At 38.0% G+C, this 25,840-nt stretch overlaps 1 protein-coding gene across 9 annotated transcripts in view; it reads left to right on the top strand.

Moving 5' to 3' along the window:
• Positions 1-25,408, top strand: part of PCNX1 (pecanex 1) — an 82,619-nt gene extending 57,211 nt beyond the window's left edge. For 8 of the 9 annotated variants that reach the window (XM_042048123.1, XM_042048127.1, XM_042048121.1 and 5 more), the window contains 15 exons: positions 613-790; positions 1,186-1,294; positions 1,896-2,025; positions 3,069-3,127; positions 3,916-4,131; positions 4,517-4,770; positions 5,734-5,964; positions 7,331-7,431; positions 8,635-8,785; positions 10,459-10,689; positions 11,070-11,344; positions 13,011-13,252; positions 14,318-14,754; positions 16,132-16,272; positions 19,833-25,408. In XM_042048123.1, coding sequence (XP_041904057.1) covers positions 613-790; positions 1,186-1,294; positions 1,896-2,025; positions 3,069-3,127; positions 3,916-4,131; positions 4,517-4,770; positions 5,734-5,964; positions 7,331-7,431; positions 8,635-8,785; positions 10,459-10,689; positions 11,070-11,344; positions 13,011-13,252; positions 14,318-14,754; positions 16,132-16,272; positions 19,833-19,973 — 2,896 coding nt within the window. In that variant the 3' untranslated portion in view covers positions 19,974-25,408. The remainder of the gene's footprint in view (positions 1-612; positions 791-1,185; positions 1,295-1,895; positions 2,026-3,068; positions 3,128-3,915; positions 4,132-4,516; positions 4,771-5,733; positions 5,965-7,330; positions 7,432-8,634; positions 8,786-10,458; positions 10,690-11,069; positions 11,345-13,010; positions 13,253-14,317; positions 14,755-16,131; positions 16,273-19,832) is intronic. The other variant, XM_042048128.1, reaches the window with a different exon arrangement.
• Positions 25,409-25,840: the final 432 nt, after the last annotated feature.

The following is a 25,840-nucleotide window of genomic DNA, read 5'->3' as shown; positions in this document are numbered from 1 at the left end:
TTTTGGCTTTCTTAATTTTAATCCCTGCATGTGGTAAATCCTTGCTTTGGGTTTGTTGTCACTGTCACTATGAGACCTTTGGGAGGAATATTGCCATTGTGTTACTTTAATTTCTCAATAACCATTTGATTTGTCAGTTGCTATGTCTGAAAAAATTGCAGTTCCCTCAATAGAAATTAGAGCAATGTAGTCATGTAGGAAGTGATAATCCAGTGTTCATTCTCATCCTCTTGATGATTAATCTTGCCTTTTTGCATTTCAGTATTCATAACCTAAATTAAAGACCAAGTTTCTCTTCAGAGTTCAAGGATATTTCATCTCTTAATTTTTTTTTTAGTGGCACACTTAGAAATAATGCTAATTCTTGAACATTGATTAGCTTGAGGATACTGATGAAAAGACTTAGTAACCTTTTAAAGAAAAAATCTGAAGTTGTCTTTAAAAAAACCAACAAACAAGTAACACCCCTCCACCTTCCCCGCCCCCCAATTTCAAAAGCAAACCCAAATCAAAGTTTGAAGAGATTGGTCTTGCATGACAGCAACAACTTGTGTTCTTTAAACCCCGTTCAGATAACAGTTAATAACTGTTTTGTGTGACTTCCTTACACAGGTTGGGTGCTTTAATGATCACAATAGCTGGCTTGAAGTTACTGCGTTCATCATTCAGTAGCCCAACGTGCCAGTATGTCACTGTTATTTTCACAGTGCTCTTCTTTACTTTTGATTACAAAAGTTTTACTGAGACCATGCTGCTAGATCTCTTCTTCATGTCCATACTCTTCAGCAAGGTAACTTTTAACTCTATTTTTAGGTGTTTCAGTTCATCCAAAGGGGAAAACAAATGGATAGTCCTATCTGATAGGTAATCTTGCAGATTCTCAGTCTTTTGTACTGTAACAGATATGCTGTAAGGCAACTAAGGTTTCTCTTTCCCAAAGCATTTATGTTGGCTTGATAAACCTTATGTAACTTTCTAAACATCTCCTGAGTTTGTACGTAGAACAATTAAGTGCATGTTATGTTACTTGCTTTTATAATTACATCCCTTTTGTAAGTCTCAAAGCTTCTGGTAGACCAGTAAGAACTCTAGGATGACCAGTAAATTCCTCAGGATGCAAAACATGTTGGTTCTTACCTAAAAACACTGAATTGTTTTTCTCTTTTTTTTTTTTTTCTTCTTTAGCTTTGGGAACTCTTTTATAAATTGAGATTTGTATATACCTACATTGCTCCCTGGCAGATCACATGGGGGTCTGCCTTCCATGCTTTTGCCCAGCCCTTTGCTGTGCCACGTATCCTTTGAAAATGCAAACTTTCTCCTGAAGTTGTGTATTTATAACTTCTGAGTATTGTGTTATAATGGATTCTGCATTATGGGGTAAGACTACTGAAGGAACAGGTTTGTCTAGTGAGTATTTACAAAGAAACTGTTCACGCTTTCTGCCTTGTTACAATGCTATGAATTCTACAGTAACAGTAGGAATAGACTTATGACATAAAAGAAACATGGACCAGAATTATTTCTGAAAGTCACACAGCTCTTCTTTGGATAGCCATTCCCTTTTACAGGAGTCACTAATTATGGTTTTAGTACTTGAGTTTTGCATTTTGGACTTCTGTAGGCTGGTCTGAATGGAGTGCTGAGTTAGTATTCTCAATGGAATTTTTGGGAATGACTGTCATGTCTAGTGCTGGGTTTTCATCTATTTCTGTTTTTAAAAACAAAAATAATCCCCTTATTGCTGGAAATACTACAAACATACTTCACTGCATAGAAATTCATAGGGAACTCGTTTTGCTCTTCATTGGTGTTGCTGTCTGTATTGAACACTATCACAGAAGCTAAAAAAAAGTAGTTGTTGCTTTGCTTTCCTTAATTCTCTTATCCTACAGATTCTGCCATGTTGTTTGTCCAAGCAGCTGTGTCAGCTTTCTTCTCTACTCCACTGAATCCTTTTCTGGGAAGTGCAATATTCATCACTTCATATGCCAGGCCTGTCAAATTCTGGGAAAGAGACTACAAGTAGGTGAAATAAAGTTTAAAAAACTTCGTTTTTAATAGTGTAAATATGTCTAAAGTGTTGGTGTAGGGGTTTTGTTTGTTTTTTTTTTTTTAAACTTGCTAATTTCTGCTATTTTTTTCCCCCCTCAAAGAAAACCAGTGTATAGCATTGAAAGTTTTCTCTAAACCTGTTTCTGAAATACTGTAGCAGCTGTTTTTTACACTAGGAACATTTGCTTCAGCTGCTTAAGTAATTTCTACTTAGAGATATGCCGTCCTGGTGATTTTAAACATAGAATTTATGGTGCTGTGAAGTGCAATTTTAATCAAAAAGTGAGTTTACGTATAAAAAGGTTTAGAGGAACAGCTCATAGGTGTATTTTACCTCTGTTCATTATTTCTCTGCTCACAGCAAAACTGGTTAAACTTAATATAAAGATCTTTTAAAGTAAGTATTTTTTTTGTTCGAGGTGGGATCAGTAGTAAAAGAATCTTCAGGTCAGATTGTGCTTCCTTTTGTTTTCTCTTAAGTTCCCTATTGCTGATAGAGTATTAGACCAATCAAGTATTGTATAAACAGCATAGAGGAAGTTGAATGGATATTTCTGGTATTTATTATTTCCCTTCTAACATTATTACAGTTTAAATGCGATGTTTCAAATCTTAGATTAAAGTGTTGTGGTTGTAATTTCAGACAATGAAAGAACTGTCTAAAAATTAGTATTTCACTAAAGTCTACTGAAATGTTAGCTGTGCTAATTTAATTAAGTTTTTCTCATATCTAAACCTTTATGATATCTAAGAAAATATATGCACTTTTACCTAACGTGCAAGATTATGGCCATTTACTGTGGACAAACTTTATTAGGCATTATAATGCTATCGCAGGCAGAAAATACTTCTACATATGAGAAGAGCAGCAAATATGCATCTGAAGTTATTTTAAAATAACTTTTTGAAACTATTTCAGTGGGAATATTTAACATTGTATTAGAAGTTTCTTTCCATAGACATTCTTACAGTAATATATTTTGTGTTAAGCATGCTTTATTTTATTCTTTCAGCACAAAACGTGTGGATCATTCAAATACTAGACTGGCTTCACAGCTTGATCGGAATCCAGGTAACTCTCCTAGCTGGATTTTGGTAGTTGGTTTGGAGGTTTTTTTGGGGGTTGGTTTTTTTGCAGGGGAGATGGGGTTGTTTGAGAAGTGGGTTGGTGGGGTTTTTTGGGGTTTTTTTTGAGGGGTGAGTTTTCTTGTAGTGGCTTTTTTTCCAAATGTAAATGGCTTTTATTGGATTTTTATAGGACTCATGATCAGTTTGCCCTCTGATCTTGTCCAACTGTGCCCAACCTCTCTGTTGCTCTGTCTGTTATTTTTTCTCCCATCATCTCACTTGCTTTATTCTTTAGGCTCTCCCATAAATTTTGATTTCACTCTTAGGGCTTGTGTTCCTGCTTTTACCTTTTTATTTATAATTGTAGCATGCATTAAACTTTTTTGCTTTTTATTCTTGAGTAATTGAAAAAGTGCCAAGTATTATTTGAGGATCTCTCAATACCATGGTGATGAGACCAGTACAATAGACATTACTGAGATATGTCTGTGCTCCTTTGGTTTTACACTTCGTTATCTTGAATAGGTTGATGGGAGATGCGTGAGTGGAACTGAAGGAATAATTTGGAAAATGGAGGGGTGGCTAAGAGAAAATTTGGTTTGAAATACAAATGTGACTCGGCATTCATTTGGAGTAGTTATTCCTTAAAAAAAGGGGAAGTGGGGGTAGAGTATGACCTTGGAACAGCATTGCCGTTAACAAAAACGTGGGATTCAATGTGAAGTAATAATTGACATTCAAGCTTGATGTTTTTCTGCAGTTTCACATAACCTAAATCCCCTCTTCCTGCAGGTTCAGATGATAACAACCTGAATTCTATCTTCTATGAACATTTAACCCGTTCCCTTCAGCACAGCTTATGTGGAGATTTGTTGTTGGGTCGCTGGGGAAACTACAGTACTGGGGACTGCTTCATTCTAGCCTCTGACTACCTCAATGCACTAGTACACCTTATAGAGATAGGAAACGGCTTGGTCACCTTCCAGCTGAGGGGGCTTGAATTCAGAGGTGAGTGTCCTAGACTTCCTTAACTGTGTGCACTAAAAAGTAGGCTTCTGCTTTGGAAACTGATGTTTTTTCAGTTCTTTCCTGTTAATAAATTGCTTTGAAAATGGCCTGTAGGGCCTCTTGATGCTCCTGTCACTTGATGCTAAGTCCCTCTTTCCATTTTAGTGCAACATGATTACTTGTTAGAGAAACCTAACTAAAATCAGATCCTAGAGTGATAAATTAAGCTATCTAAATCTTTTGTTTGTTGGCAGATAGTTCACTTAGTGTTAAAAGAATTTAATTGGAAATAAGTTGAATTTTAAAGTCTTCTAAACACAAGTTCACATTAAAACAATCTCATAAAGCATTCAACTCTTTCTTCTTTCCTCTGTTTTCTCCTAAGGAACTTACTGTCAGCAACGAGAAGTAGAGGCCATCACTGAAGGTGTAGAGGAAGACGAAGGTTTTTGTTGCTGTGAACCAGGCCACCTTCCTCACATGCTTTCCTTTAATGCTGCCTTTGGGCAGCGTTGGCTGGCTTGGGAAGTGCTTGTAACAAAGTATGTTCTGGAGGGTTACAGCATCACTGACAACAGTGCAGCTTCCATGCTTCAAGTCTTTGATCTCCGGAAAATTCTCACCACTTACTATGTGAAGGTATGGTTCGGATCAGTGCAGCCCGTGGAGGGAGGCAGGCTGGGTTACACCTGGGAAATGCTTAATGTCTTGAGCTCATAATGTCTGTCATGTGAGGATCATAAGGTGTGTTGATAATTACAGATGTATGAACACCTTCTTCAAAGGAGGACAGAGTTTGTTGTACTGATGGTGACTCGGTATCCTGGTGCATGAGCAGGACAATGACCCTGTAGTCTAGATCAGAGAGAGGACACCTCCCAGCTGAAGCTGGAATAGAACCTTTAAAACTGTTACCCCGATACAATAGCTCTGTTGTAAATGAGAAGTTGCTTAGTTTTTCTGTAGAAAAAGCTGAGCTGCTTTGGTCTTCATAAGCTGTCCAAACCCATCTTTGGTTCTTAAAAAAGAAACAAGCCCTCTTCTCCAGTTTTAAGAAGTCTAGGCCTCAGATCCTTTCAGATGATCAGTGTACTAATTGAGATCTTTCATAAACTACTCTCTTTCTGAGAGCTGAAAATTTTCAGGTTAAAATGTTTCCAAGATACTTATTCACACATGCACACAAGTTGTCTTCCCTAGCACAGGGGTCTTAAACTGTTTGGTATTTTAGCTTTTTTTAATTCAGAATTCTTTAGAAATTCAGTGTCTAAATGTCCATGTTAACTAGATAAAAATTTCTATGTATTTGTTTTGTGCAAAAATTACAGTGAGGATCCTATCCCCATCCTTTTTTCCTTTCCTTACTCCTTCAGTGTAGGCTTCAGAAATCCTGACAGTCTTTGAAAAATACTCCTATGCACCACCTGTGTTGTGTTTTCTGTGCAAATCTGTTGCACCTGTGAGCTATAGAAATGCTACTGTGTATCACTTTGGTTCATTGTCAGGAAAAGAATGCAAATAAGTTGAAAACAATTGAGATTGCTGACTGGGTTTTTTTTTAATTGCAATACTGACTCATATTTTTAACTGCTACTGTTTCAGGGAATCATCTACTATGTCACAACATCTCCCAAGCTAGAGGAATGGTTAGCTAACGAGACAATGCAGGAAGGACTGCGGCTGTGCACAGACCGCAATTATGTGGATGTAGACCCAACATTTAACCCCAATATTGATGAGGATTATGACCACCGGCTGGCAGGGATCTCAAGAGAGAGCTTCTGTATGATATATTTGAACTGGATAGAATATTGCTGCTCTCGAAGAGAAAAGGTAAGTATGTGAGGAAAGCCATTCACTACTCTCAGATGGTGTTACTTTTTTCCTGTTGGTTTGACTTACAGATGGGTTTAATGCTGATTTTTAAAATAGGTATGTATAATTAAAGTATTTTGATTGAAGTGGTTTTGATCTTCCACTTTTGAGATCTGAATTTAATAAATTCTGTAAGTAGTGTATGGTTTAACCAGTTCATTAATGAATTTTATTTGCCAGCTCAAATCAACCAGTTGAATCTTAGGTATTTATCTACATGCAAAAGGGTATGTCTGCAGAATTGATGTTTTGTGCTTAGTGTTCACAAATCAACCCTAACTTAAACAAAAAAGCACCAAAACCAAAGTCCCTAAAACCCAAGATACATGTTGCGAGCTTGTAAGACTTACTCCTTTCTCAGTGAACACACTATACCATTCCTTTGGACCACTGGAATTGTTGGCTTATGGAAACAATCGTCCCATATTCAGCCTTTTCTTCTTTCTGCAATCCTTCCACCTTTTAAATAGGAGTGTTAGTATGTTTGTAGAGGAATGCCCTGACTTCTTACTGTTTACAAAATAACTCTGTGGTGTAGTCAGATTAGTGTTGCCTTTGAGAATAAGCGGAATTTGACTGAGATTAAAGGGACAGGAATATAATTGGAATTTGCATGTTTAATGAAGGATCCAAGACTTTAAAAGTTCAGTTTGGCTTTGGAGGTAAAGGATCAGTTAGAAGCCAGTTTTAACAGGGGTGAGACTTAAAGTCCTGTGGTCAAACAACAGCCAAAGAAAATGATTTCCCTCCAAAAAATGAACATGAAATATTTTGTATGTGTACTGAAAATCAGATTTAATCATTTAATTGAGTGATGCCGTTCGCTAGGGTATTATATACCCTGGCTATACTACTGGCTTTGAACTGAGGGCAGGTCTCCGCTAACTAACCCCTTGACTAAAGCTGTAGTCCAGGGAAGTTCTCAGGTAAATCAGGCTTAAATACTTCTAACCAGTGGTAATCCACTATATTCACTGAAAATATTTTTGTCTAAACCCCATGGTTTTGCTAATCAGCAGTTTGCCTACAAGATACACATACCCATGGGGAATGTAGCATACATCTGTTTAGCTAACAGTTTGTCTTGTTTCAGTTAATCTGTGTGATTGCCTTTACAAATATTCTTAGGTACTTGTAAAACTCTTACTCAGACTTTGAAACAGAATTGATTTTTTTAAGAGTAACTGCTGTGGTAGGTACATACACATGCTTGAAAACTGCTACGTTTGGGTCTTTTTACTCCTGCTGTCAGAATCATCTTTTTCAGTGGCCATTTCTTTATTCCATTCACCTAATTTATTATTTTTTCTTTTGTTATTACAAGCCACTGGATTCAAGTAAAGACTCACCCCTAGTGACATTGTGCTATGGACTGTGTGTTCTGGGGCGGAGAGCATTGGGAACAGCTTCACATCATATGTCTAGGTAATAAAACGTTGCTGTAAGCTTCCTGTCCTCAAAATCTGAGTTCTTAGATTAAGTTTTAGATGACTACCTTTTCATAGAAGAAATAGATAATTAATGTCATCTTTCCTTAAACTGGGCAGGTTTGCTGTGTAACTGTGTAACTAAAGAAAAACAAATGAGGGAGAACTTGAATTTCAGCATATTGTTTTATTGAACTAATTCAAGATGGGAATTCTGGTATGGGTAAAGACCCGTTATAACCAATGGAAAAAAAAACCAGGAACTGATAGAGTTCTAAAAGTAAGCTCCATTTCCTGCATCAAGTAGATGTCCTATAGGAAGTAAGGGGAAGAAGAGAAAAGTTTCTTAAAATGAAAAACTGATATGCCTTGGTGGATGTTAGATGAGATTGTTGTGATAAATGTCACAGTTTAGCTGGCTCTGTGGCAAGCAGTTGTGGTTCGTACAAATCTTCAGCTCAATTCTCTTGTCATATGGCAACTTTCTTGAAGACTGACAGCCTCAACTCTAGAAAGCAAATGTAAAATACAGCTATAAGGTTCAGGAAATCACAAGGTGGTGGCTTAAAAAGAAGCATAATTGGATGTGGAAGCTATTGGTTAGCTGGGTGCTGACTATAAAAACTGTTCTACTTCATGTTCAGTGCAACTGTTAATTAATTCTTCTAAGTACCAGCCAGTTGCCTCTTGAAGGTTGTGCAGATATGGAGTTGCAAGATTTATTAGAGCATATTTGATTTTTCACTCTTAAATTAGCTTAGTAATTGAAAACAATGCCTTTTAAGCATGAAAAGTTGACAAGATTTTTATTTTGTTCTAAAGCATGGGCAATTGAAGTTGCATACCCTCTTTAACTGGTCCGTTGTGTTACATACCCTGAAAAGTTTTCCCTTTAAAAATCTTCAGAATGAAATCAGGCACTCCTCATGGTGTTTCTGTTTACTTTAGTCCATGTAAATAGTCTGTTGCATATATAGTTTGTTCATTACCTGTTCAGTGTAGGTAGACATCTAATGTACTAGATTTTTTTACACACACATCTTTTCCCTGTCTTATCCTGTAGCTTACCTTGGTAGAGAAGAATTGTGTGCCTTTCTGTGCAGCTCAGCATTTTCTGTCCTTTTCAGTGATAATAACTATGGATCTGTTTGTACTTCTGTTAATACTTGAGCTGTTTTCATGATTTTTTCCCCTTCAACAGTAACCTGGAATCCTTCTTGTATGGCCTTCATGCCCTGTTTAAGGGTGACTTCCGTATATCTTCAATTAGAGATGAATGGATCTTTGCTGACATGGAATTGCTGAGGAAAGTAGTGGTTCCTGGAATACGGATGTCACTGAAGCTACATCAGGTGAGAGATTACACAGAAAGATATGTCCAGTCTTTTATTTCTGTGCATTTTTTCTTTTAAAACTAAGTGTCTGGGAGAGAGGAAAAAGAGGATGAGAATAAAAGGACTGTGATAGAAATTGACAACTGAAAACAAGGGAGCATTATGGTCTTGTCCTTTGATTTATTGTAGCTTTTGTGGAAGGTGATACCGCAGAAAAGGGAATGTTTATGCTCAGAGCTTGAAAATTACATTAACTGTAAATCAGAGAACATGTCAAGCATTGTTTCATACCTATCTGGAGACTTCCCTTATGAGCAGCTTCTCTCATATTTTCCCTCTCTTCCCTCCCCACACATATGTAATAGGCTTTAAGGTTATGCATTCAAAGCTGCACAGTCCTCTCCTCCAGTGGGAGTTGTTTTTCTTGTTCTTTTTATTCTGAAGTGTTGTAATCACAGGTTTCAGGTGAGAATGAGAATAAGCTGAAATTAGAGTTTCTTTGTAGTGAAGTGCAGGTGAAGATGAACAATCTCAAATTCTGTCCAGCCCATGTATGTATTCAGCAAGTACAAGAAAACATGTACTTATCACTTTAACAGTGATAAGCACTGTGTAAGGGGGGGAGAAGTGTTGGTATGCAAGAAGAATAGATTGCTTGAAAATCATAATAAATAAACAAGTATTAGTTGCAGTTTAAAAATTATTAGTTTATTTTTTTGCCTTCATTGCAGAGTCTGGAGTCCCCCAAAACTAGCAGTGATTGAATTAACTCATTCACGTAACACAAACTCTGAATTTAGCAGTGTGTGTGTTGGGAGTACATACAGCAAAGCAGAATAATTACAAAATCATTGTTGAAACCAGCGGAAGTACCACTTCAACAACTCTCTAAGTGTTCTCAGAGAGTTACTGTGCAGAATGGGTTTGATTGAAGTCAGAGAATGAAAAGTGAGAAAAATACAGATCACTCCAGCAATGAAAAGATAGAAGTTCTGAACATTATTATATTAATCTATGAAAGATTATTTTATTCACTTGTAGAGCATGAACGTACCCAGGCTTCAGTCAGTGTGAAAATTTAGCTATTAACCACAATTCTTTTTTAACCAGGAAGTAATGTTATCCAATACTGAATTGAACTTGCAGGTTTTGTGTTTATTTGACTGGCAGTAATGTAAGTTGTCTTGATAGTATCTGATGCTGAAAAAGTTTGTCATCAGGTATTAATGTGAACTTTTTAATAGTAAATATTGTTTTTCTTCTTACTGCTGTTTTCATATATAGTACAGTCTCAGTGAATAATCAGAGCTTTACTTAAGTGTGTTTTACAGTTGGAGGCTCGTGAATAAGAAGAGAAGCTAAAACTAAAAGGCTTCTGCCAACAGTATAAACAGATATAAATCTAGTGTAAAATTCACCTAGAAATTTACTTGAATCAGTGATAGGCAGGTCCTTCCAATTATTTTGGTTTTAAGTTAAAAAAGAAGCAAACACAAGCAAACAGAACCAATCTATTGTAAAATAAGTTATCTTTAACAGTGTTCTTCAAGTAGGTATTTGATACTTTTGATGGCTAACTTTGTATCATGCACTGGTCATTTCAAAAGTTTGAGGTGTGAAATGTTCTATTTTTGTGTGGTTACATCTGAAATGTTAATCATACCTTATTGAACATGTATTATTGGAAACAGGATCACTTCACTTCTCCAGATGAATATGATGATCCTTCTGTCCTTTATGAAGCTATAACAACCCATGAAGAAAATCTAGTTATAGCACATGAAGGGGACCCCGCTTGGCGGAGTGCAGTTCTTTCCAATTCTCCGTCTCTTCTTGCTCTGCGTCACGTGATGGATGATGGCACCAATGAATATAAAATCATTATGCTCAATAAGCGCTATCTCAGTTTCAGGGTCATTAAGGTAAGCTTTGAGTATGTTTCACAATGTGACAGCAAGTTGTGGTGTATCTTAATCACTATACCGAACTGCTGCTTCAACTCAAATCTTGACTGTTTTGTTATTAGTAGGGCTGGTTCTTCTCATACAGTGCAAGTATTGTATCAGAAAATCAGTTCCGTCTCACTTAAAATGTTATTTCTCATCCTATTCTTAGATTTGTTTATCCTCACTGTTGCAGCCTGTGTGCCTAAGTTCAGCCTGTTAAAGAACTGCGTACGAGTGCGTGCAGTTGTGCAGTGCAATACTGCATATGCTCACGAAGGCTTTGGTATAACACAGCAGTCACCACATGCTTTCATTGCTTCACTTTCTGACACAGCCTCTCTACTTGGCTTTTGCAGGTGAATAAGGAGTGTGTGCGTGGCCTGTGGGCAGGACAGCAGCAGGAGCTTGTCTTCTTGCGTAATCGTAATCCAGAAAGAGGAAGCATCCAAAACGCTAAACAAGCTCTGAGGAACATGATCAACTCCTCTTGTGACCAGCCAATTGGATACCCCATCTATGTCTCACCTTTGACTACTTCCTATTCAGATAGTCATGAACAGCTAAAGGACATTCTTGGTGGAGCCATCAGCTTAGGAAACATCAGGAACTTCATAGTGTCTACATGGCACAGGTGAGCCGAGGAAAGGGATTCTCATTAGTATGTGTTCATGCTCTCATATTCCATTAACTAGTCTTGTACAGGCCCAACACAGCATAATTTATAATACTCAGTCACATAAAAATAAATCAGTCTTGACTTTTATTTTAGGCACATCAGTAACATATGGCAACTGCTTTGGTGCAGGATTAATCTCCAAGGCTGAGTAATACACCACAAACTATGTAAATGAGAGCTCAGAGGAAACAGGACAAAGTCTAGATGTAGGAACTGCAACTTCAGGTCTAATATTAGGTCTGATAATGAGAGACAATGCAACTTCTGTACTGTTTTTTTTCAGTACCATTGCTTTTGCAGTCTATAATACCATCTTTACAGAATGGTACAGTTTGGTAGGGTTCCTGTTTGGCAAATATTTAGCATGAAAATACCTGTATTAATGTTGTTAGGGCATGCTCATACATAGTTAATGCAGGCTTTAGCTGTTGTTCAAAATCACACAAGTGCTTATATGTTATATAATGCTTAAGGTTAGCACCAGAACAAGTAACTGGAATGATAATATAATAATTTCTCCATGTGACCCCTGGGTAATCCAGTACAAACTCATGCTGTGTTTTATAGGCCATGAGAACTTTTACTTCACTTCTGGTGCTCTATGACAGTGGCTCCAAAAGCAACAGTGGCAGCAGTGTGGCATTCAGAAATGTGTGTCCCAGTTCTTACTAGGTCCAGGAGCTGGTGCCCTAGTCTGAGCAGTCCTGTAGCTGTTCTGATGGTCGTATTTATCTTAAGACATCTGCAGCACATCAGAACAGAACTTGCTGCTTCACCCAGAGTGCCAAAAATGCCACATTTACCGCAGTCTGTGGTGTTTGTCTCCTGCTGCCACCAGCTTGTCCAACTTGATAGAATAACAGGTGAAAGTATGACACACAACACTATTTGAATCCAAGGTGTTTATGCTTCAGGAAAAGAGAAATGTAGAGTAGGAATTGAAGGCAGAAGGAAATGTGCTGTGGTTGTTGTGTCCTTTTGAATTAGTGTAGACAATGTGGTGAAAAAACTGTGTGGTTATGTATATATGTACTGGAAAATGGTGGCTAACCTTCTGTCTGAATGTTCAGTATGTGCTTGAATGATGTGTGTCAATAGGGGATACACATCAAGTCACCCCAAGACAGCTTCAAACAGTTGTGAGTGCATTACTGAATGTAACAGAAGCCAAATATATTAAAAATCCAGCATTCTTTCCTTGCTAGTCTGTGTAGACAAAGGTCTTGCATTGTAACAGTTATACATGACTAGTGTGTTAAGTGGCTTAAGTTTACTAAACTGTCCTAAAATAACCAGGATGTTCTATGAGCATTTTAGAGTTAAAATTGTATCACTTTGTTGTAATTCAGAGGTGGCATAATTTTTAAAAAGCTGTTTTATATGAGCATTTGACTTGTCATAAATAACTGTTATTGAATAGCTGTCATGAAGAAAATCGCAATCTCTTAGAAGCATTTATATTTGCAAAGCATATTCTGAGAAAATAAAGTCAAGTTTTAACTGATTTTGGGAAGTGCTGTGGATTGTGCTGAGTGAAGCCTTTTGCTTGTCATGAAGCATTTCTTAGAATCCTAATGATTAGAAGGCCTACCTTAATGTATCAATTGCATTGTGTTTCCAGACTAAGGAAAGGCTGTGGAGCTGGCTGCAATAGTGGTGGAAATATTGAAGATTCAGATGCTGGAGGTGGAGCTTCTTGCACAAGTAACAATGCAACGATCAATGAGTCACAGAGCAGCATGTCACAAGGAGGAGGGAATGCACCTACAGGGCAGGGACCTGGAGCAGTACAGCACCCTCCTGTTGCAGCTCATCCCACAACTTTTCCTGCAGCTCATCCACCAACTCATCCCTCCACTCTGGGTAAAGTTAAAACAAAGAAACAACTTCATACAAGTTCAATCCTATAGCCAGAACAGGCCTTTTAGCTCTTTGGCCTAAGTTAAAAGAAAAAGCAAACGAAAGTGATGTGATTTTGTGTTGTGTTAAGAGCTGCTGGATTCATCTCAAACTACAGTACTGTTTTATGCAATGCAAAGTTCCCAAACAGATCTGATAAATAGAGGTATAGTTGTGCTGACAAAATAGATTAAATAACTTTTTATAACAGGTTTCTACAGACTGGATCTTTTCACTTCTGTTGTATTGTCTGCAAATGTTGATCTCATAATTTTTTGGAATATTTATAATATCTAGACAGTGAAACAAATTCTCTTTATTTGCACAGTATTCTAGCTGAATCTATCCAAGGGTCCACAGTGATCTGTAGTTAAGGAGGTGACAAACATTAAAGCTTTCAAAGCTTTAAAAAGTCTTTCAAACACTGCCTTTACTCAGAAAGAAAACATACATGTATGTAGTTGAATGAACATAATTACATCTATCAGCTGAGGAGAGGTATCTGCAAATATTTACGAAAAGCAATTACACCCATGCTCGTGAACTGCAATTTCTGGTTTTAAGTGTATTAAATTCTGAACTTGTTTTAAAACAGCTTTTGTTCTAACAAATTTTCTGACCCAAACTTTGAATGTGTAATCAAGCATATTAAGAAAGAATAGTCAGTATTTTGAAACATGGGCATCTGTACCTGCCTTATTGCCTTAAGTATGGTAAACTGAAGTGTTAATATTAAGTAACAAATTGTTAATGCAGCAAGTGCAAGACTGAAGCGTTTTTCAAGGTACTTCTCTGATAGGGATTGTGAATTGAACAGATGAAATTCTGAGATAAGATGAGTGGAATATATTGAAATGTTCTGCTATGTGAGATGCAGCAGAGATCTTCTGCAATACGTCTATTTCAGATGATGTTGGTTAGAGCCAATCAGTTTTGTATATCTGTGCACTAAAACATTTGTGTGTCGGCAATCTGTTGTGTGTGGGAGGCTTTATCAAACTTTCCTGATTCTGTATCTTTTACTTTTAGGCACCAGTCACAGCTCTCACTCTGTGCAGTCCAGCCTTGTCAGACATTCCCCTGCCCGTGCCTCAGTAGCTAGCCATTCATCCTATTGCTACGGCAGCCGTCATTCATCTCTTCGCACATCCACAACAGGCTTTGTGCCTTGCCGGCGCTCTTCCACCAGTCAGATATCCCTTCGTAACCTCCCATCATCCATCCAGTCCCGCCTATCTATGGTGAACCAAATGGAACCTACTGGCCACACTGGGGTCAGCCTGCAGCATGGACTGCCCTCTTCTAGCAGCTCCAGCCAAAGCATCCCAGCCTGTAAACAGCATGCCCTTGTGGGCTTTCTAGGGACAGAAGGAGGGAGTAATGCAGCTGAAACTCAGTCAGGTGGCAATGCAAGCCCTGCAAATCAAATGCAAGCCAAAAAGGATGACGTTATTTACAGAATCCAGGTGAATAGTCTAGAAGAACAAGTTAACCAATGTTTCCATGTGCTTTTATTAGTTGTTCCTTTGTATGTTATTGAAATAGCTACTTTAAAATACACATTCTAGAATATCTGGTATAAAGTTTCTGTGCAGTTATGTTTGGAGAATTAATGTAGAGAAAAGATTTTCTGGACAAGCAGCCTTTCCTGCATGCTCCTTGTTTACATTATTTTTGTTTTGCTGTAGTGGAGCTCTGAGAATGTCAGTGGAACTCAGTTCCAGTTCATACTTAGTTTACCTTTTACACGTTACAGTAGGTAAAGCTACACAGCTTCGTTTGCAGGGTAGAAAGCTTTTTTCTTTGAAGCCAAGTAGATTTTCCACAAAAGTAAGTGTAAAAATACTTGCTTTCATTTTCATTTGTATTTATTCTTTGATTATATCCACTTCAGGGTTTACTGAGCAGCAAACAGTACACTATTGACTAAGTTAATCATGGCAGCCTTACTTGTTTTGTGAAAATCCAGAAATTTGTATTCTTGCTTTCTTAGCTGTTTATTAGCCCCACATACGTGTCTTTGGCATTATACTAGTGGGAAACCTCAAGAAGTGTATTTAAGAGATTAGGTCATAATAACCAGGATTTCATTGCTGATACCACCTCAGTTTAGAGTAATCCTTAGTAAATTGCATCATAGTGGGCAAAGTTAAATTAATTTTTCAGGTCTGTGCTTAGTAGCTTTTGTTTGCAGGCAAGGGCCCTTTTATGAAGCTGCTTACTAATCCTCTGTGTGAGGAGGATAAAGTGGACGTGTGCCCTTGGATAGTGGACATTATGAAGTTCTCTCTGTCCTTAAATAGGAAGAATTTTTCAGGAGTTTTCTCCTGCTTGCCCTGTGGAGAGGCCAGTTTACTTCAAAACACAGGGTGGGTCTCAACTAACCATGCTAGTAGATAAATACTTCTTCTGCCTAACAAAGAATTCCCCAAGACCATGTTTCTTAAGATACTCTGTAAGAAGTAATGAGCCAATTTTAACAGCTCATCATCACTTAACTTTTTCCTGCTACTAGACTGTGTGCTGCCAGTGCTCATGTTGTGCCAACTCCCCAATCCTGCCATGAGCTAGTATAACTGAAAGAAGTGGGGAAGGGAACCAGAGCTGTTGCTTCAGTCAACTGGCATATTGTCAGCTGTGTCTGAAACCACAGCATCATTTCCAAATTCAGTGCTGTTTGGGCTTGGAGAGCCTGGAGCTTGAGTTTCCAACCTTGAAATTGGTCAGAAATCAATTTCAGTGGGTTAAAGTCAGTTATCTGGAATTATGTAAAAGGTTACAGTTTATCTGTTTCTTTTAAATTTTGGCTGAACTAACAGTCAAAACTCAATTCCTACTTATAGTTAATGGATCCCAGTCAAGTACTGGAAGGTATCAACGTGTCAAAAAGGAAAGAGCTGCAGTGGCCAGATGAGGTGATACGGCTAAAAGCTGGAAGAAACAGCTGGAAAGACTGGAGTCCTCAGGAAGGCATGGAAGGCCATGTAAGTTTTGCTTAGAAGTTGACAAGCTAACCTTAAAAAAAAAAAAAAAAAAAAAAAAAGCAGTGTCTTGATTCTGTGGCAGTCTGCCAATATGCCAATGCCAAAGATCAGTGCAGTGGTTAAGTTAGATCAGCATCTGTCCTCAAAATCACTGTTGCTGGAAGAGCAGGTTTAGAATCCTAATTTGAAGCAGAGGGATATTTCTGTGACTCTGTGCAAAAGATGCAAGATGATGTTTCGAATGTTGTCAGCCACCTCTCCTTCCTTGCCTTCTTTCAGCTCTTGTCATGATCACTCAGGCATTGCTCTCATTCATCCAACCTTCATTTTCCTGTCTTTAAACTGCCAATCCTTGAACAAATAAGGAAGATCAATTTACTAACAAGTCCGTAACTGAAAGATTAACAGTATTTGGTTTTAAATTATTCTGATCAAAATAGAGCCAAATAAGATTGTCTTTGGATGTCTCTTTGTTATATAACAGATACATGATAGGTGTTTGCTTTCCTTTAAGAAGAAAATCTCTTCTAACTAAAACTTGTCAAAGCCCATGACATGAAATTCCATCTCTCTTTTCCCTAGCAATGTTACATCTGCATTTTATAAAAATTGACTGCATTGGCTAGAAAACTTATCTCCCAATTTAAGCTCCTTTTATGGGCAAAAACCCCAGTGTGGTCTTCGAAGCTTTTTGATTTTTACTGAGGTGCACTTTTTTTTTTTAAGATCTTGATGTCTGTAAAGATGCTCCAGTATTCTTTGAGTGATAGAGGGAGGAGTCATTGACACTGTGTCTGCATTGGTTCATCAATAAAACTGTATTTTCATCTGGAATATATCTGTTTTGAAGAAATTTCTGACTGCTTACATCAGTTGGAGGCATTGTTTGTAAATTGCATTTAGGGATAGATTTTGCCATTTAAAAGTCCACACCACTGTGGATATATGTGCAAACTTGAGGTAAGAAATGGAGATACACCAGTAACACAGTATATGCTGTATCTACCTTGCTGTTTTATCTACATGAAGAAAGGGCCCCAGAAACACAATTACTCATGGAAGAAATCTATCAGAGTTGACAGTCCACTTTTAGGACAGTAGGGTTATGTTGTAGGTAACACCTGTGAGTAGAATGCTGTTGTAAATGTTCAGTTATGTTGGGTTTAGACGTACTGTTGCAGATCAAGAATATCATAAAGATGGTGAATGTAAAGAGTTTTACTGAAACCTGTCCTCTTGCCTGGTGTCACTGGACAATTTTTTCAGGAGTTTGAGAGTGTGTTTTGTGAATTGCAGCGTGCTGACATGTACAGTGACTGATGCTGAAGAAAGATTAAGAGGATTTAAAAGTCAGAAGAAGCTGCTGTTCTGAATGCTTCTCATCTATTTTTGGTACAGCATAAGGGCAGATTTTTTTGGAAGAGTGTCTTTTAACCCAACAAGAAAGGGAAGAAAGCACAGATTATCCTGTTTGTGATAGGAGGAAAGGATTTAACTTGATGACATAGTTTCCACTGCCTGCTTCAGCTGCCTGTGGTTAAACATACTAGTATCAGTTAAAGCTCTTAGGACAATATTCCCTTTCTGATCCTGTGGCTGCGTTCCTTTCTGCAAATAGGCAGAAATGATTCTTACCTGCTGAGTTGCTGCTCATCAAGCAGTTTACCTTACATCTGCTCTCAGTATGAAGTTCAGCACTCAGTAGTTTAAGACTTTGCTGCTACACAGAAAAAAGCATTTTTCCTAACTTAGCTTCTTATCTTGCGAAGTGTGCTATACAGTGTGTATATAAGGCAGAAAGATATTATAAGGTTTCTTCAAGGAAATTACATTTAGGAGTCCTCTTTGTAATGTAGCTACTTTTTCCAGATTTTGAGAGGGTATGCCCAGCATTATCTTTTCTATGATACATGATGCTGGGGTGTAGAAGAACCCTTTTCCTCCTGGAGATTCTTACCACCTCTTGGCTACCTAGTGACATAATTTTTCATGTTGTCAGTCACTTATAGGGACCAAATAAATACCAGTCATGATAGAAGAGATGGTAAAACTGAGTGTGGGAATATGGCAGTGGTGAGTTTTAATCTGTGTACAACTTTTTGCATATACACAGGTTTTTAAGGAGCCATGATACTGATGCCCTTAGCTATCTCAAAGGCAGCAATTTTAAGTTGGACAACAAGGATATAGTACTTGAGACTTCACTGGAAGACTTTTTATTGTGTCTGGGGATAGGATATTCCTGGCCTCATTTCACAGAGCAGTGTAAAAAGTTTATATGGACACACTTTGAAGTCAGACTTGAACAGACCACTTAAGTATCACAGTGTTGCATCAAAGAGGAACTAAAGATTCCATGCTTCCCTGGTTAAAATTCTCTCCCTGTATCTATGCAGCATAAATCTCATGCAATGGACAAAGCTAAATGTCCCTCACCCAGTGTTAGAGAAATTGTCAGCTGTGTATAATGAAGATAAAGTGAGTCTCTTGGATTTGATCTTGGAAAACTTGTGGGGTTGTTTTTCTTTTTTTTTCCCCTTTATATCTTTAGGACTCTTGAAAACTTCACTGTCGTGGAATTTGTAAAAATTAGTTTTACTTGCTTTTTGACTGACTTTGTCTTGAATTAAGGGTTCTTCTCCAACAGTTGGAAAATTTTAGATAATCCTATTTCTATGAAGCTGACAATACTTAGACCTGTGTTAATGGAGCATCCTTATGGTTCCTTTGAGGCACCCAGAAGTTAAGGGTGTGTTTTTATGGAAGCAGCTGAGCAGAGACACGCAAGGTTATACAAGGGCCTGTATGAAAAGGGACTTTCTGGCAGTCAGTATCAGGCAGGATCCTTGGAAGCAGCAGATCAAAATACCTAAATTCTGTAAATCCAAGGGAGTATGGTACAGTAATTTGTAGCACTGTTTCTGAACACCTTCTTTGTAATATTTATAATTTAAAATTATCTTTGAATAACTTAATTTAGAAGATCAACCTTGAATTTACAGTGCATAGGAAACAAAATTAGGGCAAGGGCTTTAATTTGGAAGAAACAGTAGTGTACACCTGACTCCTGGTAAACTGCAGTTCTGTGCTGCACGACACTGAGGTATTTTAAGGTTATAATAATTAGAACATCAAAATATCCCAAATCTGTATGTGTGCACTTTTTTCAATTGCTGCTCACTTTGGATGAACTGTTGGTTCTGATCTGGGTCAAGTTGTTTGTTCCTACTCAAATCTAAATCAGACTGGCTGTTCTCAGGTAAGGAGGCTATTCTCACAGTTGGACTCAATGATCGTACAGGTCTTTTACAAGCATTTAGGTTGTAAAAGACCTAAATGTGATTTTAAGCTGCAGATCTTCAGAAATACTTCAATGTGCAGCTTTGGGGGTATGCTGTCACTGAAAAATGAACAACTGTGTCAGTATAGCATCTATGTTTTTGCTCCTTCGTCCCTGTAAGGGTCTTGATCCTTGATCTGATATCAGCCACAACTTTGATATGACAGCTCTCTCTTTGGAGCTTACATTTCATTATACTTTGGGTTTTTTTTCCCCCTAGGTGATTCACCGCTGGGTGCCTTGCAGCAGAGATCCAAGTAGTCGGTCACATATAGATAAAACCATCCTGCTGGTTCAAATTGAAGATAAATACGTTGCTGTTGTTGAAACTGGAGTCCTTGAACTTGGGGCTGAAGTGTAAATCTCTTTGAGACTGAAACTTCCCCTTCTCCAATGGTTCGGAAGAGAGAAGGGTCCAGAAGAAGCAGCTCCCAGGACATGAAACTTTGGTCCGGTTGTAGGAAAGGACTTGAAACACAGATTTGTCTAAGTCCCTTTCCTCAAATAAACAAGTGTAAGAAATTTTTTAAGTTGTTAGCTGCTGAAGAAACACTTGCATGAAGGATAGATTTGTTGAGACATATCTTTTGTTTATAAATTTTGTTATGCATTGCGTAATGCTTTAAATCAACAAACTTTTCAGTTCTAAGATCAGAGCACCTCATATTTTTCTAATTGTTTTGCCAAAAATTGCCATGTCTTGTCACAGAGTGCGTGGAATTCATCCACCTTATTTTAATGAAATTGACTACAAACCTTCAGTTTGGTGAAACAGTGTAAGGGTTTCAGGTGTGGCAAGAAGAGACTGAACAGATGTATAGATTCTTATTCCTTATGAGCTAAACATTAATGAGAACTGCACTAATTTTTTTACAGCAATGCACTAAAAACAACCCTGAGATTGCTGAGAACATTTATTTATATATATAAATATAAGTATATAAAATACCATTATTTAAATTGCCTTTGGGATTAATCCCCTCCCTCTCCATATACATGTTGATGGTAAGGGCTGTGCCATGGGTTTGGTTCTATGTTCTGTATTTCGTACAAGTGCATTTGCTGCATCCTCTTCACAATAAATGGTAAAATAACAAATGTGTAGAAAAGCACCTGAGTATCCCTGTACTACATCAGACTTTATTGTGGTGGCAGTGGTACCTCAAGCCTGTACAACACGTCTAGCTTTAAAGTGGGCCCCAGTATGACTTTCCATCTGTCTTCCCTTCATCAGCCATGGATGCTTTGCTTCTTTACACCCAGAGCTGGCTGTGTTGTTTCACTGGCTCTTCTCTGGCAAACACGGTGGTTTTAGTTTTGTAGTGGGAGGTGCAGGTCCATGATTACTTCGCAGATGCTTGAAGGATTTTTTGATTCTATCCAATTTTAAAAGAAAAAATAGCAACAACAAAACTCCCCAAACAAAACAAAAAAAGTACCAAACGAAACTTGACTTCTGCTTTTAAAGATCTTTTATAGAAGGCACAGCCCTAAACTTGTATCAGTTTTACCACCTTGCCTTTTCTTTCCCTTTAGTCTTCATTCTTTTCTATGACTTGAATTTTATTTTCTGTGATTATATATTCTATGTAAGTGTAATTTGAGTATTTATAACTGTGAAGTTGAATTATTCATGTGTTACATATCCTAGGTTTTATTGTATTTTTTTAAAAGTGTGTATTCAGGGAAACAAGTAACTCAGAACTATCATGGGAGTGTGAGAGGGAAACTGGTTTGTTCTTGACTTGCAGTTCCTATGACTCACTTTTCTTAATCCGTAAGAAAAAAATGTACCTGTTGTGATTGTTTCCTGTTTCTGACCTGTAATTATATAGGACTCTGGGGAAATTGCATACAGTACTAGCTTTTGGGAGCAGCCATCTTCTTCCCAGTCACTTCCACTTCTTTATGTGTATTGTAACTAGAAGAGACTTCTGATATACCACAGGGGTTATTGTAATTAATTCTCTGACATCAGAGAAACATTGTCCATTATGTACCTAATGTAAGAGTGAAATTATATGGGATAAGAAAAAAGGAAGAAACAGCTACTTAAGAAACTCTGGTATTCCAACTCGAGTCACTGTATGCCATCTAGGCATGAAAGGGTAAGTCTGTGTGTCTGGTAGCTACTCAATTCCAGTTACTGTTCCCAGTAAGTGATACTGGGACCTTGCTTGCATCATTGATTATGCAAACTTGTCCTCGAAATGCTGTGCATCTTAGAGTTGCATATTGCTATTCAGTTTATTCATACACAGTCCCATTTAATCACGGTATAAATGCACAGATCTGCCACCCTTAAAACTATGTGGAACAGCAAAATTATTTATCATATGTACACATTATAGAGTAGTTGAATTCATCTCCTGCATACGTGAAAATGTAGTACAGTAGATGAAACTTCTGTAGCGGTCTGGTAATGCTGCTATCAGGAATGAAGAAAATGTATAAGTTTTGAATTGAAGGCCTCTTAGTTAAGGTTTTATTCTTTGTCCATCCTTTCAGGTAAATACCCATTTGATTAATTAACCCTCCAGGTTTTCTGTATCATTGGAAACATTGCTTCATTTTAAAGGGAGAAGTTTGTTTGAATATAAGCCCCTATTTGACATTAGTTGCACAGGGTTGGTTTTTTTTGCCTTGGACTGAAGCCTTGAGGTAAACAAATGACTGAAAACCAAAAAACATAGTTTAGGGTTTTTTGCTTTGTTTTTTTTTTTAAACCTGACTGAAACAGCTTTCAGTATGTTAACCCTGACAGAACAATCTCTCTCTCTTTGGGGCAAGGTAAGGACAATGTGCATTGCTGGTAATAGACATGATTGGAATTAATGGCTTGTTAGTGTGGAAATTTTAGCACATATGTGTATCTGCCTGGAATTCGATTGGCAAACAGCAGACAGGGAAAGAGAGAGACTCTTTTTTTAAGGGCAAAGAGAATTGAAGAATATTTATATTTTTTATAAATCATAAGGTTTTTGGTGTGCTGCCTTCAGGAGATGGATTTTAATGTGGACAGCTAAAAGGTGAACACTTCCTTTCAGGTACGCAGCTAACATCTGTTGTGAAGCCATTCACATAGTGCGCATGCCTGTTCCAGATCTGCTCAACAGAAACCACCTAGTTGAAATTTCACTCTTCCATAAGGCTTTGGAAAATTAACTCCTTAAAGTTTTTCCTGAACTCATTAAGATTCATATATGATTGTATCTTGGTTTGTACAGAGTTTGTGTGTGGTTTCCAGTGTGCAAGTGACAAAAATGTTTGTTTTTTTCTAACTCAGAATCACACAGAATTAACTAGGTTGAAAAAGACCTTTGAGATCATAGAGTCAAAGGACTGAATACCCCCTTGTCAACTAGACCATGGTACAAAGTGCCACATCCATTCTTTTCTTAAACACCTCTAGGGATGGTGACTCTACCACCTCCCTGGGCAGCCCATTCCAGTGCCCAATCACTGCTTCTGTGAAGAATTTCTTCCTAATGTCCAGCTTAAACTTCCCCTGGTACAGCTTAAGAGTGTGTCCTCTTGTCCTGTCACTGGTTCCCTGGGAGAAGAGGCTGAGCCCCACCTGGCTACAGCCTCTTTTCAGAGAGTTGTGGAGAGTGATAAGGTTTCCCCTGAACCTCCTCCAGGCTGAACAACCCCGGCTTCCTCATAGGATTTGTGCTCCAGAGCCTTCACCAGCCTTGTTGCCCTTTATCTGGATGCATTTGAGCATCTCAATGTCCTTCTTAAATTGGGGGGCTCAGAACAGGACACAGCACTCAAGGTGCAGCCTCACCAGTGCCAAGTACAGGGAGACAATCACTGCCCTGGTCCTGCTGGCCACACTGCTCCTGATAAAGGCCAGGAGGCCTTTGGCCTTCTTGGCCATGTGGGCACACCTCCCCACAGGATAGATCTGTCTGTGGAAACTTCTGTTCTAGATGGAGATGATTTCATCTTTTGTTTTATTTTCTTGGCCTTTGTCTTGATGTGTAATATTCTTCTCCTGTTGTAAGGGTGGAAAAGATGGGCATTTTCTAATGAGTCCTGTCAGTCCGAATTGAACCTTATGACAGAGCAGAATTTTTTAGATCTTTCTAGATTTTCATGAAAACCCATATAGGTGATTGCTTTTACTCTGTCCACTTGCTTTGTGATATTCTCTTGCCATAAGAACATTCTAGTTAAGTCCTCCTGTTGTAGCTTCCAGGAAGATCCCAGTCTATTTTCTTTCTCTTAGATTTCTTTGGAGGTGGTATCTGTGTACATATGTAAGGACTTCCCTAAAACACTCAGTTGGAGAAAAGGGCTTGAAAACCCCATGGATCAGATTATGTTCGTTAGTAAAAATGGCTATTACGTGGTTTCTTAAACCCTCTTCCTATTTCACTTCTCTGTGAAATCTTTTAAAATGTTCTGTTTAAAACAAAAACCTAGAACTGTGTATGTGACACCACTGATGACACCTAGACTTCTGGGCTACTTGGCAGTGTATGATACTAGTGCTGGATTCTGGGGATCTCTCTCATGGTTCAGCATATGTGAAATGGTTTCAGAGTTTGGGGAAGATGATGGTGGTTGATCGTTTTTTGAGGTAATTCCTTGGCTGAATGGCCCTACAGCCACTTTGCCTGGGACATCTGGCATGTTTCTGAGCGGTGATGTCAGTTTTCCGGTCAAGAGTGTAGTTACCACCAGTCATTCCTCATCCCATGTTCACAATGCCTTTGGGAACTGAAGAACTCTTTGAGAAGCCTGGATGACTGGTGAGGTGACAGATGAAGACTTGTGGCTCAGGTCCTTGCCTTTGGCAGGAGGCCATAAAGTTTTATCTGGGTGCGGGCAAGCGGTGGAAGAGATGCCTTATGATTGATTCAGCTTTCTCTGATAATGCACATGCCACCATGCAACCTAGGGGTGTAGATAACAAAGACACTGCTTTAAAGATCTATCTCAATTACAGAAGTCTCCATTCACAAAATGGAGCTGGATAAATTGCATTTCTTACCATTAACAATATTATTCAACTTATATTGGATTTGGGGTTGACTGACCACAGGTTTTATGTACTTAATTTTATTAAGGAATTTTATACCTATTATATAGGCATCTATTCTTTTCTTGTCTGGCTTGCTATTTGATAATCTAATGCAGTACATTCAGTGGCGCTGGACTCTTTCAGAAATTGTACTGGTAATTCCTGGTGCCTTAGTAAAAAAGTGGGTACATAACACCTTGGTGGAAGGTAAAGCATGTGATTTGTTTCACCCCAGCATGATATTCATATTTCTAAAAAGGTGATTAAGATGGCTGCCCCAAAAGATTTTGGGAGTATACCTACATCACTTGGTCATGAACATTTGAATATGAGCAATTTTTATGAATTCTGGTATGTACAGTTTGAATAGATAATCCCAGTACACTTAGGCCACAACTTTGAAAGATGGCAATCAAATAGCTGGATATGTAACTTCTTACACAGATGCCCCTGAAAGCTTGACAATAGCTGCTGGTTAGGAAATGGAGAGGGGAGTAGAGCATAAATGAGAGGATGGCTTTGGTTTTTAATGGACAATGAAAATATATATTGCCTCTACCAGCAAATGGTTACTTTGCCAGGGATAGGGATATATGTACCTGCGTGTCTGTGAGTGTGTATGTGTCTGCGTGTGTTATTGGAAACAGCCTGTAAATATTGTAGCTGTTTAAAATGGAAAAGGCAGAGAGTTTTTTTGCAACATGTTGCAGCAAAAGGACAGTATTGACAGTGGAGAAACACTGAGAAATAAAAGAACCTTTTTTTCACTTGTTGTCATTTATTGCACGATTACATTTTCGTAAGATGTCATTCTCACAAATTCCCTATAAGGACTATTTTAAGTTTACTCAAACCATCCTTTAATGAAGGATTCTCATGTTTAAAAAATATCTTTTGTAGCTATGCAAAGAGTAACCTCAGCTCTTCCTATTTTACTGCCAGCATCATCCCTGTTTTCATGCTTTTACATAAATAAGTGCCACATGCCCTCTCTTTTCCAGTTAAAATGTTTTGTCTTTGTTGAAGCATTTTCTCTATCAGTGATTTCCCTTCTCTTGAATGTTTTTCAAAGCCCAGAACAGTCTTTTACTGTCTTTGTGCTCAATAATTTTTGTTCATCATACTTCACAGGGAAATACCTTACCTAGTGTGCTTTAATCAGTCATTTCTAATTTTCTGCCATCCTTGGTCTGATA

This window comes from Corvus kubaryi, unplaced genomic scaffold, assembly GCF_017639235.1.
Source record: "Corvus kubaryi isolate FWS band 111438036 unplaced genomic scaffold, C.kubaryi_AGA036_p1.0 66, whole genome shotgun sequence".
In the NCBI taxonomy this organism is placed as follows: Eukaryota; Metazoa; Chordata; class Aves; order Passeriformes; family Corvidae; genus Corvus; species Corvus kubaryi.
This window is presented reverse-complemented; position numbering and strand designations above follow the sequence as displayed.